This window comes from Parus major, chromosome 4, assembly GCF_001522545.3.
Source record: "Parus major isolate Abel chromosome 4, Parus_major1.1, whole genome shotgun sequence".
Taxonomy (NCBI): Eukaryota; Metazoa; Chordata; class Aves; order Passeriformes; family Paridae; genus Parus; species Parus major.
This window is the reverse complement of record NC_031771.1, coordinates 37,343,017-37,355,313: the sequence shown is the minus strand read 5'-3', so window position 1 is coordinate 37,355,313 and position 12,297 is coordinate 37,343,017. Positions and strand designations below refer to the sequence as shown.

Genomic DNA, 12,297 nt, shown 5'->3' with positions numbered 1-12,297 from the left:
CCCGCCCTGCGCGGGGCGGGGCCAGCGGCGGGGCTGTCTCGGCGCCGGGCGGCGCGCAGCTGAGCCACGCTCGGGAGAACGCGGGTCGGAGCGAGGCGAGCAGGCGGCGAAGCCGGTGGGTGGCGGCGGGGCCGAACAAAGCGGGGGGAGGGGGTGAGGTGGACTGGGCCATGGCTCTCTGGGTCTGCGTTGGCCGCATCTCTCCCGGAGGAAATCGGCTGTGGGGAGTAGGAGGGGGGCCGCGTTTCTCCCGGGGCGGGCCCGGCGGAGAGAGCCGCTTCCCCGGCTGCCCGCGGCGCTCCCGGCCCCCCAGGCCCGGGGGTCTGTCGGTCGGTGGGTCGGTGGTGGGGGCGGCTGAGCCCACGGCCTTGTCCGCAGGCCGAGCGGGAGAGAACGCCCGCCGGGCCATTCCAGCACCCGCCGCTTCCCCCTGCCGGGGACACAGCGCGGGGCCTCAGATAATAGCTTTCCTGAAGCTTAAGGTCGCTAGTTTGTTCCCTTACAGCCTGTTTGGGTGGAGAAGCTGCCGAAACAGAGAGAAAAAAAAAAACAAAAACAAAGCGCTTTAATTCTGAGCTGCTCTCTGGTGACCCCTCGGCGGACCATTAACGAACCGGAAACACGGGGAGTCTGTATTTCCATATTCCAAATACAAAGCGTGTTAAACCTCGTCTTTAGTGACGAAAAGCATGCTTGGGGTCCTGGCGGGCACTGTGACTAGCTTTTGATAGCCTGTAAAAGGCCCTGCCCGAGGTGTGTTGTGTCCTGTCTGACCCCTGCTGGGCTGAAGGACAGGGCTGGCCAGCTGAAGTCTTTTACCCTGTATCTCATTGTTCTCTCCTTCAGATATCTGCTTGTCAGGTGATAGCTTTCAAACCAACACACCCTGCCCTTAATACGGCTGTTGCTTGTAGTGGTGGTGATGTGATTAATAGGTAGAAGTGAATTAATAACCCAAGGGTCCCCTCTACACTCGGAGTAATTTCAGCTGATTTTACAGATTCATGCTGAGTACCTAGAAGTCTTTGCTTTTGGGAGATCAGAATGCTGCCCCAGTGTCAGGGCTTTCCAGCAACTACATCCAGCCCAGGAGTAATGGGAAGAGCTGTCTCAGTATGGGCCTGCTCCCATCTGTTGTAGCAGTATTTAGTAGGGAGATAGTGTCACACAGAAAATTTAATGGTATATTTCAAATGTTTTTTGGTTTTTCATATACTCAGCTCCTATATTTTCCTTATGTTTTTAGTCAGATAATTATTGTTTAATATTATACATTGTAGAGTGGAAATATTTTAATTTGCATGTCTGCATTAGTATCATATGTTACGTATATGTTCGTGTACAAAAAATACCTTCTTTGAATGCTTAACATTTTCTCTTGCAGTCATGTGAAGTGGAAAACTGTTCTTTTCTAATCTTTAAGGAGATGTTTTACAATCCTGATGTCTGTTTTGAACATGTATTTTAGTAATGCTACAACCATTGCTTTGTGGCAGCATATATATACTGAACATGTGTTGTCTCCTGTGGTTTGCATATTTCAGGATCCAGCTGACTAAAGGCAGTTTAGTTATTTGCTTTCTCCTGTCTGAGAAGCTTTGGTATTATTTTTATCACTATACCATTCATTTCACTTGTTGGTTCTCATTTCAGTTTAATACTGCTTTAAAAAGAAGCCTGGTGATTCTTATGGCAGAGGTGACACATGATGTTGTGAATTTAATTTTGTTAGGTCCAGCTAGAATCAATAAATCCAGGCTGGAATGGAGTAAAAAGTTGTTTTATTTATTATTTTCTCATCAAAAGAAAAGCATTTACAAAACTGCCTTTATGTAGGGGGAAAATATTTTTGCTCTTATTGCTGTACAGAGAGACATTGATTATTTTTTGGTAGCTTGCAGAGCATAGCTTTGGACTTTTTTGAGCCACTTTGTTTCTTACTACGTAGTATATGTGAAGATCATTGTAGGATCATTTTTATATTTGATGTCTCTGTCTCATTTTTTTTAATTGTATTTTTTCAGGTACAGTATTATAAAATAAGCTTCCTAAAATCTACAGAATATATTTTGCTAGATTATAAAAATGATGTTGCTCTTTTCTAGAACTTGTTTTTTATATTTCCTTACACTTGAAACCTCGTTTTACCTAAGCTGTCAGAGAAAATAATATCAAAGAGCAGAATAAAAATTTGTAATAAATTTTTAAAGCACTGCTGTGATTTCTTGCGCCTCCCCCCACCAGGATGAGATCATCCTCCAGAGGGAAATGCATGGCATCACTGCATTACTTAAAGCAAGATGAGGCAATCCTTAGCAGCCTGTTAGAATCATCACCATCCTCCTGACCTCTGCTTTAAAGCACAAAACACCCTGCTGGTTCAAATGCGCATTTGAGTGCCTAGCAACAAAGGAGGTATCTCTTTGTGGGTGTCTTTTGTTCTTTAAATGAGTGCAGGTGACTTGGTGCCTGAGGGTGCTCAGGAATTGATGGATATTAGAAGTGAGTTAGATTCTGTCCTGAAGATATGCCATGTGAAGTTCAAATGTTATAACCAGTTTTTCTAGGCAATTCTTATAGCTTCTGTAAAGTCTCTCAGACAAGCTCCAATTGTAATGAAGTAGAGTGCAGGAAGCTTCAACACTTCATTAAACAATTGAAAGTGTAGGCTGTGAGCTAGGCTTGCAGAGGCCCTAGTAAGAAATATTTTTATGATATGATATTACAAGTAGTGTTTTACATTTTTCAGAAAGAAACTAATATACTTTGTTGTAATTGTAGTTTTTGCTAGCCACTTCTTCCAATTTCATTGTTTCTTTGGCGCTGGATCAAGGACAGCAGTTTTAAAACTTCAAATTTTAAAGTTGCAAAAGGAGATAAGTCTTACTTTAAGGTCAGTTAAATGTTGAAGATCTCTTAGTGTTTGCATCCTGCCTTAACGTTCATGTAAGATGCATTCTGTGCTGGCAGCCAGCTGGGTCTGCAGTTTGCTTGAGTCAGCAGTTTGGTTGGAGCACAGCTGATGTGAGCCCAGGGTAGCCTAATGAGCCACTTACCCTCCCTCGTGATTCCAGGGGTTCATCTGCTGGCCAGAGGGTGTTTGCTTTCCCGATGCTTTGGCTGAGTCTTTCTCCAAGTAGCTGCTGGTAGACAGGAGGTGGCCACAGCTTATGTAGGTACATGTTTACTAGTTTACACTCTACCCTTCCATGTACTTGCAGCACTGGCACTGAAGAACTTCACAGTGCCAGACAGCTGGGGTAAACACCTGGGATTTAGCAGAAGTTGATTTTGTTGAAAGAATAAGTTGAATAGAACTTTTGTTGAAGTTGAATAGAGTTGGCACTTGATGCTGTGCTATTTTATATGGTGTGGCTGTTTATTACTGTTGTCAGACAAAGAGCAGATGAAGGAAGTTAATAATTTCCCTGTCTTTCTTATTAATCCCAGCCACACTGAAAGATCTGGGTTGTGCTCTTAAACATAGTTCTTCTCCAGGAGAAGGAACAGTATGAATTGCATCAGAATAGTGGATAGGTCTGCTTGGATGTTTTCCTACAAATTTTGCTCAGGCTGAGAGCTCAGAAAAGCTGAGAACCAAAGCCAGGGATGATTGTAGTAGGGATGGTTGAAAAAGTCATAGAAACTCCTGAAGCTGGGCAGTGCTGGAGCAGGAGAACTTACAGCATCCTTTTTAATGAAATCCATTCTTTCCAATTACTTGGGATCAGGAGATCTGCTCTTCAGCTAGAGCTGGGTGCACACACCAGTTGTTACTGTAGAGCAGCCTTTGCTGGCAGTGCTAATGTTCTCTGCCAAGGGTATAGGGTTGGATCACTGTCATGCCACAGGTCATAGGTATTTCAGTGTCCTTTGGAGTTGTTTGCCTTTCTCTTCCCACAGGGTGCTTTTTGTAGTTAGACTTCGAGATTAGGATGAATAAATCCAGATCAAGGTGCTAGGCAGTCAAGTTCTGCATTGTAAATTTACTTTGTACCCCATTATACTGTCTTTAAAGTAAAATCCTAAAACATAATGTTAATTTTAAACATTTTATTTCTAAAATACCAAGCTTATTTAATACTTTGGTAATTTGATTTTCAGGAAATTTCCCATTTGCTGCATTACATGATACAGTTTTCAAGTCTGGAATAATTTGTTGAAGAAGTTTTAATTACCTCAGTCTGGTTACTTATACCTTCTTACTTACTATAAATATATCTGCTGAAGTAAGTTTTTGCAAAATTCTTGCCTTGTAATGCGTTGTTTGACCTCCTTGAGGTCTTGGCACTTCTAAGCATTTATTACTTTGTCCTATCTGGTGGTTTAAATTTATGATGCATAATTGTTTTCCGAAACTTGAGTTTAAGGTAACTTTTGGTAGTATGTTCCAGGAGTATGCACAGGATAACTGTGGGGGAGGTTTAATGCCTTTAAATTGATTTCTGATTTAGTATCCATTATAATTTATTATCCTGTGTTCTCATAAAAGTAAAAAGCCCACAGCATAGGGTTCATTACATCAAATGTTTAAAGTTACATTGTTTTATTCTATTCTGTGGTTTTATTCTATTACAATTGCAATTGCCTTCACGTTCACCAGTTGGAATGAGATGCAGTGATTCCATTTGAAATGGAATGCAGAGAAATGACTCATTTCTCAAACTACTATGACCCAATTTCTAATCTATCTTAGTCTTTGCACATAACTAATAACTTTTTTCTTTTGTTTCTTAATTTCTAATGCATGTGGGGACATTACAATATTTTAAAGATTGTTTTCGATTTGTTTGTCTCTTATTTTGCTTTTTGTAGGTCTTTTCAATGCTTTGGTTACAGGGATCTACATTTTTTCCCCAGAGAAGGCAATAATTTAGAAAAATATTTCATGTTCTTCTTTAAAATACGTATAGGGATTACTCAGAAATGCTCTTTTTTTGTGTACTAATAGCCTAGATTAAAGTTATTATGTGAACTGTCATATTCACATATTCATTTTCTTGCATTTTCAAGCTGATAATTGAAAGCAATAATGACAGACAAGGGAGATGGACCACAACTGGGGGAAGATCTGGCAGATGCAAAATCTGTTCCAGGTTTTAAAGGGTAAGTGAAGTTCTTTCAGTTTAAGTCTTCAATTTAAGTCTGGTCAGCAGTTTATGTCTAAAAGATTCTATGTAAACAATGAATTCTTTCTATCACTTAGCTAAAATTTCAAAGTTTAGCATGCTATCAATTACCAAGAAGCTGTTATGGCAAGGGATCTCTCAGCCTCCAGGAGTAACCAAGAGAGGCATCCCTGCTCAAGGGGAGATCCTGGTGTGCAGCCTGCTGTATGTGGAGTAAGACAAGTGACTTGCAGTCATCCTTGTGTACGAGCCATATTTCAGAATGGTGCATGCTCAGCTAGCCCTTAGGTATTGAGGAAGAGTTACAGCTCTTAGCTATTGTGTTAGCTATCTCCCCAAAGTCTAGCTTCACCATCATGCTGGTGGCTATTGCTTATGCAGAAAAGGAGCACACATCTGCCACGTCTTTTTAGGTTTTGAATGTTTTCTTGTGAAAATTCAATGATAATAGTTTTTGTTTAGAATGCAGAACAGATTAGCTTTCTCAGAGCTAAGCTTTCCTCCGGGTACATGGATTTCAAAAGATGATAGTAAAAAAGCCCAACTGATTTCTTGTTGATACAGTAATTGGCATCCTTAAACTTAAGTTTTCATAGTTTTTATATTCTCCTGTGCAGAGGCATTACAATTTTAAACACAGTTCTTCCTTGATTCTTTTAATTTCAAGCTTGTTGCAAGTTCCACATAAGGTTACTACAAATACAACCTTACCAGTTTCATTTGGCTTGCTAAAATAGCCTATTATTGACAATATTTTGAAAAGAGAGATTAGAAATTAACAACTTAATTTTGTCTGGTTTCTATACAGAAAGAGCCTACCTGCTAGCAAGTCTATGGACTCTGGAATTTTGCCAGACTACAGTTACAGAATGGATTATCCAGAAATGGGGGAATGTGTAGTAATAAACAATAAGAACTTCCACAGACATACTGGTACCACTCACAAGTTTTTCACCTTTTTCCTTAGTTTAGATAAATTAGTGCTGTGTGTTATTCTTCAAAATTATATGTGCAGACCAGTTTTGATTGCACTCTAAAATTAATTAATGAGTATGATTAGTTTCAGTCTATTCTTCCAAATATGCATAGAGGGAACACATTAGGGTATAGCAGTAATGAGGAGGAAAATTGATCAGCAGTACAAGTCTGTAGTTGTGATTTATATTTTGCAAATTAAATTCTTCTTATGTCCTTAAATAGATAAGTAGATATAAAAATAAGATGCTGATAAATCTACAATACAGGTACAGAGGGTGGGAGATGGTGTGCCCATGTAACAGTGAAATGTTTTCTCTGCTGGAGAGGATCTGCAATAATGGAGTATTTCAGACAGATACAGCTATAAACAATAAAAGAATTTGCCTCAATCAGATCGTGCCATCTATATAACATAAAAAATAACACATTTCTTTTATGTATAGGGATGTTGCCCCGTTCAGGTACAGATGCAGATGCTGCAAGTGTCAGAGAAGTTTTTATGAACTTGGGATATAAAATTAAGATCAAAAATGATCTTTCATGTGGGGACATTTTTAAACTATTGCAAAAGGGTAAGTGATTATATGTTTAGTGTGTGCATTAAGTCGTCCACTGTTTCCAAATACATCTCTATCCCTCACATCTCTTCTTTCTGTGTTCTTTTAGATGATATTTTACACCCTCTGGTGATTTATTATTAAGGATGACATGTACATCATAGTTTCTATGTTTATTCATCTTAGCTGTCTCTCCATCTTTTGTGCCATGACTGTTGTCTCCATATCCTTTCTCATCTTCTAAAGAAGGATGGAAAAAAGGCTGAAACTTATAAGCAGACTGATTTATATTCTGACCCTGGGATCACTGAAGCTCTGTGAGTTTGAAAGAAAACTGCTAGATTGGGTAGAGGGGTTCTGTGCTTAATGCTTAGTGGTGTGGCCCAAAGAAGGGTTCAGATTGAGGGACCAGAACTGCAGGTATATGGACTGATATATGGTATATGCATAAACAACTCACATTTTGTTTAACTTGTGAAGCAAAACACCCTTCTCTCAAGTGAGAACTTTATACTACTTTATACTACTGTGTTGGTAGTCCTGCTTTGTTTGGACTTGGCTTCATCTAGACCTGTACATTAAATGATGCCTGGAACACAGGCCATTCTAGTTAACTGTTGGAAGGTTCTCTGCCATGACTGGGACTTTTGCCCACTAGTGCCCTCCCAGACTGTTAAACAGTGAAAGCATTCCACTGATTATTCCCAACAGCAGTTAGCCTGCAGCAATCCTGGTCTTGGTTTTTGTGTTTGGTTTTTGTTGGTTTTTGTATTGTTTGTTTTTTTAATGAAAGTGTTTTCTAACATAGATGTAGATTCTTTAATGCCAGTTAATGTGTATGCCAGAAAATGTTTCCAGGCATGGTTAATTCATTAGTATTGTTGCAGCTAGTCTGTTGACAGTAGCTGAAAATGTGACTCTTCTAAATGTTGTGCTTGTCCATAAATTGTAGAAATGCCTGAGTGTACATCTCTTGAGTAAAGCTGAAACTATTCATTTTGTCCAGAACAGAAATTTAGTGTTTTATTAAGCACTAAACAGTAAGACTTCAGATTTAGGGACTGTTTTCATTTTTCATCTACAAACTCTTGCATTTTTTTTGAGTTACCACTCATAATTTCTTTTGGATCCTTCTTTTTTAACCTTGTTTGTATCTTTTCATAAATTTGAAAAAATAATCTTGGTCCTCAAGTACATTTCCCACAATGTCATGCAACAAAAGACATTGAAGAATATAAATTTTGTTTACCACAAGATGGAAAAATGTGTAACACTACAAACAGTTTATATTAAGCTTAAATAACTGTAAGGACAAAATCAAGAGGATTCAAAAATCCTTCTAGACCTCACCACAGGTCTAGAAGTGAGAGAGAGAAGTGTAGTGCTAGTACTGCAGGAGCAGCAGCAACTGTGATGCTGCATTTAGTTTCCATGTAATCCAAGTAGTTGAAGCATCCCCAGATGGAAAGAGAGGTAGGACTTCTCCATTCTTCCCCAAAACTGAGGATATTCCATCAGTCCAATCCCAAATCAGAAGACTGACCATTATTGCATGAATGAGGTGTATCATTCAGACTTTGAGACACTGTGGGAGTACCTTTTTTGTCTCCTTACAGTATTCCTGGCCTAGCTCTGTGACTGTGTCTTGCAATGGGTAGGGTTGGCCCTTAATTTGAGGTTTCCTGTGCCCAACCTCCTGAAGTAAAGTAGGCAGGCTTCATCTGTTCAGAAATGAAGACTCTTTGGAGGTCTCTAAACATGCAAATTAGTTCTTAAAGACTTCTGTGACATAGGAAGGATCAGATGCTCCCAATTTTTAGAGAATACAGGAAGTTAATTCTCTTTTTTCTTTCAAGTGTCTGAAGAAGATCACAGCAAGCGGAGCAGCTTTGTTTGCGTGTTGCTGAGCCATGGCGACGAAGGATTGATCTATGGTACAGATGGGCCTCTTGAATTGAAAGTACTGACAAGCCTTTTCAGAGGTGACAGGTGCAGAAGTTTAGCAGGAAAACCCAAGCTCTTTTTCATTCAGGTGATGTACAGCTGAACAATGATCATCAAATCAGCCAGATAGTTTAGAAAAAAAATACCTTTTCCCACTAATTATTAGTGCAAAAAGTTTATCCTTTCTAAAATAGATTTGAATATAATTACTTTCAGAGTAAGATTCTCTTCAGGTCTAAAATGGCACAATTTTCCCCATTAGGTAGGCTGTATTTATAACAGCTGACATTGCATTAATTCTATGTATTAAAAAGAGTCTTGGGTAATAATTTAATGAATTTCTGAATTCTGCGGAATTCAGAAACTTTTGAATGAATATCTATCTTACCCAAACTGTGTAGCTGATTTAAATAAATGTTACTACTTTCCTTCTGAGTCTGTGTAATGGAAATGTGACACATAAATTCTTGTTATTTTTGCCATTTTTTAATCATGATATAATTTTTTTAACACATCATATCAATGTTCTTATGATGATCACTGCCTTTATTTTTCTATTTTAATATTATTTTTTGTTCTTCTTTCTACCAAATAGGCTTGTAGAGGGACAGAATTAGATTCTGGTATTGAGACAGACAGTGGATCAGAAGAAACAATGTGTCAGAAAATACCTGTAGAGGCAGACTTTCTGTATGCCTATTCTACAGCTCCAGGTAAGGACTGTATCCATGTCAGCCTGTATTCATGCTATAAATTACAGCTTGGAGTTGGACCCAGTCAGTGGGTGACTTGTGTGGAATGTCCCTTTGGTCAGTTTGGGTCAGCTGTCCTGGTTGTGTCTCCTCACAGGACCTTGCCCAGTCCCAGCCCCTTGGGGAGGCAGCACTGCCCAGCAGTAGCCAAAGCATTGGGGTGTTACCAGCTCATTTCCAGCTCCCAATGCAGAGCACAGCACTGTGAGGGCTGCTGTAGGAAAATGAACTCCTCCTCAGCCAGACAATACACTCTTTCATGGAAATACATATTTACTTCCCTCACTCACTTTTTAAAATTTGACTTAATTTCTTTTTGAGGTAGTTGCCATTCTCAGTTCCTACAAAACCCCTACCAAGCCCTGAATATATCCTTCTCACTAGCAAACCCTCAAATGTTCATCTGCTGGAAATTCAGTTAATTGGAGTTGTGCAAACAATTTATAGCAAGAGGAAAAGATAATTCTGAGAGAACAACACAATCAGATATGCAGAAGTGGATGATAAGTACCAGCATATTATTTGTCTATCAACTGTATTTGCATTGCTTCCTTAAGCAAAATTGTTGGTGGCAAAGCCCTTCATATGTCCTTTACATTTCCACTTAACAGAAGTAGGTTCAGTCTTTTATTTTGCACATATTTGTGAAACATTGAAACCCATTTTCCATCTGTACTGTCACCTCTTCTTTGTATTTGTGTACCCCATGAAAAGTAGTAAGTGATTAATGACAAAGATTGCTGCAGCAGAAGATAATTTTCCTGCATTTTGATTTTCTTCCTACTTAAGGTTTTCTTAGATTATGAAAGATGACAGGATTAGAAAAAAGAGTTGGCATTTGTGGAGGTTATAAAATCTAAATGTTGTTGGTGGTTTAGAGTTTTTATTTTAAAATATTGGTTGCTATTGGAAACAATGCATTGTTCTCCTAATTGCTGACCTGTCCTATATCAAAGGCTGCTCCTTCTGATCACTTGGACATTGCTCTCTTCCACAGGCTATTACTCCTGGAGGAATTCAGCTGAAGGCTCATGGTTTATTCAGTCACTTTGTAAAATGCTGAAGGAACATGCAAAGAAACTTGAACTCATGCAGATTTTAACTCGTGTTAATCGCAGAGTGGCAGAGTATGAGTCCTGCTCAACTCGACAAGATTTTAATGCAAAGAAACAGATTCCGTGTATTGTCTCTATGCTCACCAAAGAATTTTATTTCCCTTCCTAAAATAGTTTTTCAGTTCATGTTTTTTACCTGCATTTTATATGCAATATTAGTACGAAATACCACTTTTAAACCTGAATAACTGTTCACTGCTGTGTGTGGCACAACGAAGTGTCTCAAAGTTAGATATATGTCTGTTGTTAGAAGTAAAACATAGTATGCAAATGAGTTGCAAAGCTGAAGCAGCTTTGAAAGTAGTGCTCTGAGTATCGCAAAAAGTATGGAAGGGGAGACTGGAGAAAGATCAGATTGTTTATTGGAGCTATTTGGTGCTACATTTCACTTGGGGCAGAGGAAAGAGTTCTTGTAAATCATTTGGTTTCATATTGTACAAACAAGATTTAGAATGTCAGTGATGGTAATATAGTAGTGTCATCATACCTTTCCTCTTAACTCAAGTTCTTAAAGTTTAGGTTATAAACTAACCTAAACTATTTTTACACTTTTGGGCATAAACTCTGGAAAACAGTCATTTCATATTTTTTCATACAGTTACAAAGCATGTTTTAGAGTACTGTTGGAAATGGAAAAATAGAAACTTTCATTCTTCATCTCAACAGAGTACAGTTGGTTTTTCCTGATAATTTAATAACTTTGTGTATGTGTTATTACAGAAAACAATTACATCAGCATGGTAGCTGTTTCAGAAGAAAATTTGTATTCTGACCTTGAAGCTGAGTGCCCAAGGGACCAGTCTTCCAAAGTGTCTTTTTCTGCAGCTCCCTAAGGGTATATTTTGTATTTGGGGCTATAAGAGCCAGCACAAAAGGAAATCTGCATTCTGAACAGTCGGCTTTCCTCTTTTTAGCCTTAAATAAGAATGGGTTGGCTCTGTGCGTATCACATGTAATCTGTTTGAAAACCTAGATTTGTGGGGAAATTTCACTTCAAAACGCTAATTCCACTGAATCAATTACAAAGTTTAGCTAAAATATGTTAACAAATAGTTAAGTTGTATCTCTTGACTCTGAATTTTGTGAAATAGACTTAAAAAACTGCAAAACATTTTTGCTGATATTTCAATTTGTAGCAGTCTTTTTAAGACTGGTGAAAGACAGAATATGAAATTACAATAGGTGCTTGCAAAACAAGACTTGAAACTCTTAAAATTGTGTAGCAAAAACAACGGTGGTAAATTGATGATCACTTCCAGAGGCATTTTGTACTTGTGGTTTTTTTTTAATTAAATACTGTTTCCTAGATTGTATCATGCTTTATATGTGTGTTTATTTGTTTAGGATCTGATAGCTTTTGCAGATTAATTTTAACTTCATTTATATCCTTTTCCCCTCAAATTACTATTGTCCTTTTTCTCCTGCATCAGCCTTACCACCTGAAATTGAAAAGAATCCACTTTAAAGCATTGTATGCCATTGTATAGCCAAGTAGTACAGTTGTGACTGAGACTCAGGAAATGTAGGTTCAAAAGGGATGCAGAGGAGGCAGTTTTAAACATTGTAGATGAATTCCCAGATGACTGCCTGCCAGGAGCAATCCTGTCTCCCTCTTATAAAAATGTTCTGTGAGAGAGGGTTGGTCTATTTTAACTCATTGAAATTTCAGTTCTGGGCAGAAAATTTAAACAGGCCTCTTCTTGTAGGTTGTGAATTACAAGCATTGGCAAGTTTATATGTTGTAAATGACTGACTAGACTTCCTTAAATCTGCTTCAGAGTAATGGGGCATAGGGATGTTCCTTGAGTTCTTAGTTATTTTG

The 12,297-nt window shown here is 38.6% G+C and overlaps 1 protein-coding gene across 1 annotated transcript; it reads left to right on the top strand.

The window, feature by feature from the left end:
* The first annotated feature begins 15 nt into the window (after positions 1-15).
* Positions 16-11,788, top strand: CASP3 (caspase 3). Its single transcript, XM_015624463.3, has 7 exons — positions 16-115; positions 5,014-5,106; positions 5,938-6,062; positions 6,551-6,679; positions 8,521-8,696; positions 9,204-9,321; positions 10,358-11,788. The coding sequence occupies exons 2-7, from the start codon at positions 5,033-5,035 to the stop codon at positions 10,582-10,584; spliced, it is 849 nt and encodes a 282-aa protein (XP_015479949.1). The 5' UTR covers positions 16-115; positions 5,014-5,032; the 3' UTR covers positions 10,585-11,788.
* The last annotated feature ends 509 nt before the right edge of the window (positions 11,789-12,297 follow it).

Coding starts and splice junctions, on each gene's coding strand:
- CASP3 (XM_015624463.3), top strand. CDS start 5,033: ATGACAGACAAGGGAGATGGACCACAACTGGGGGAAGATCTGGCAGAT. Junction 5,107..5,937: donor TCTGTTCCAGGTTTTAAAGG/GTAAGTGAAGTT, acceptor GTTTCTATACAG/AAAGAGCCTACCTGCTAGCA. Junction 6,680..8,520: donor TTTTAAACTATTGCAAAAGG/GTAAGTGATTAT, acceptor TTTTCTTTCAAG/TGTCTGAAGAAGATCACAGC.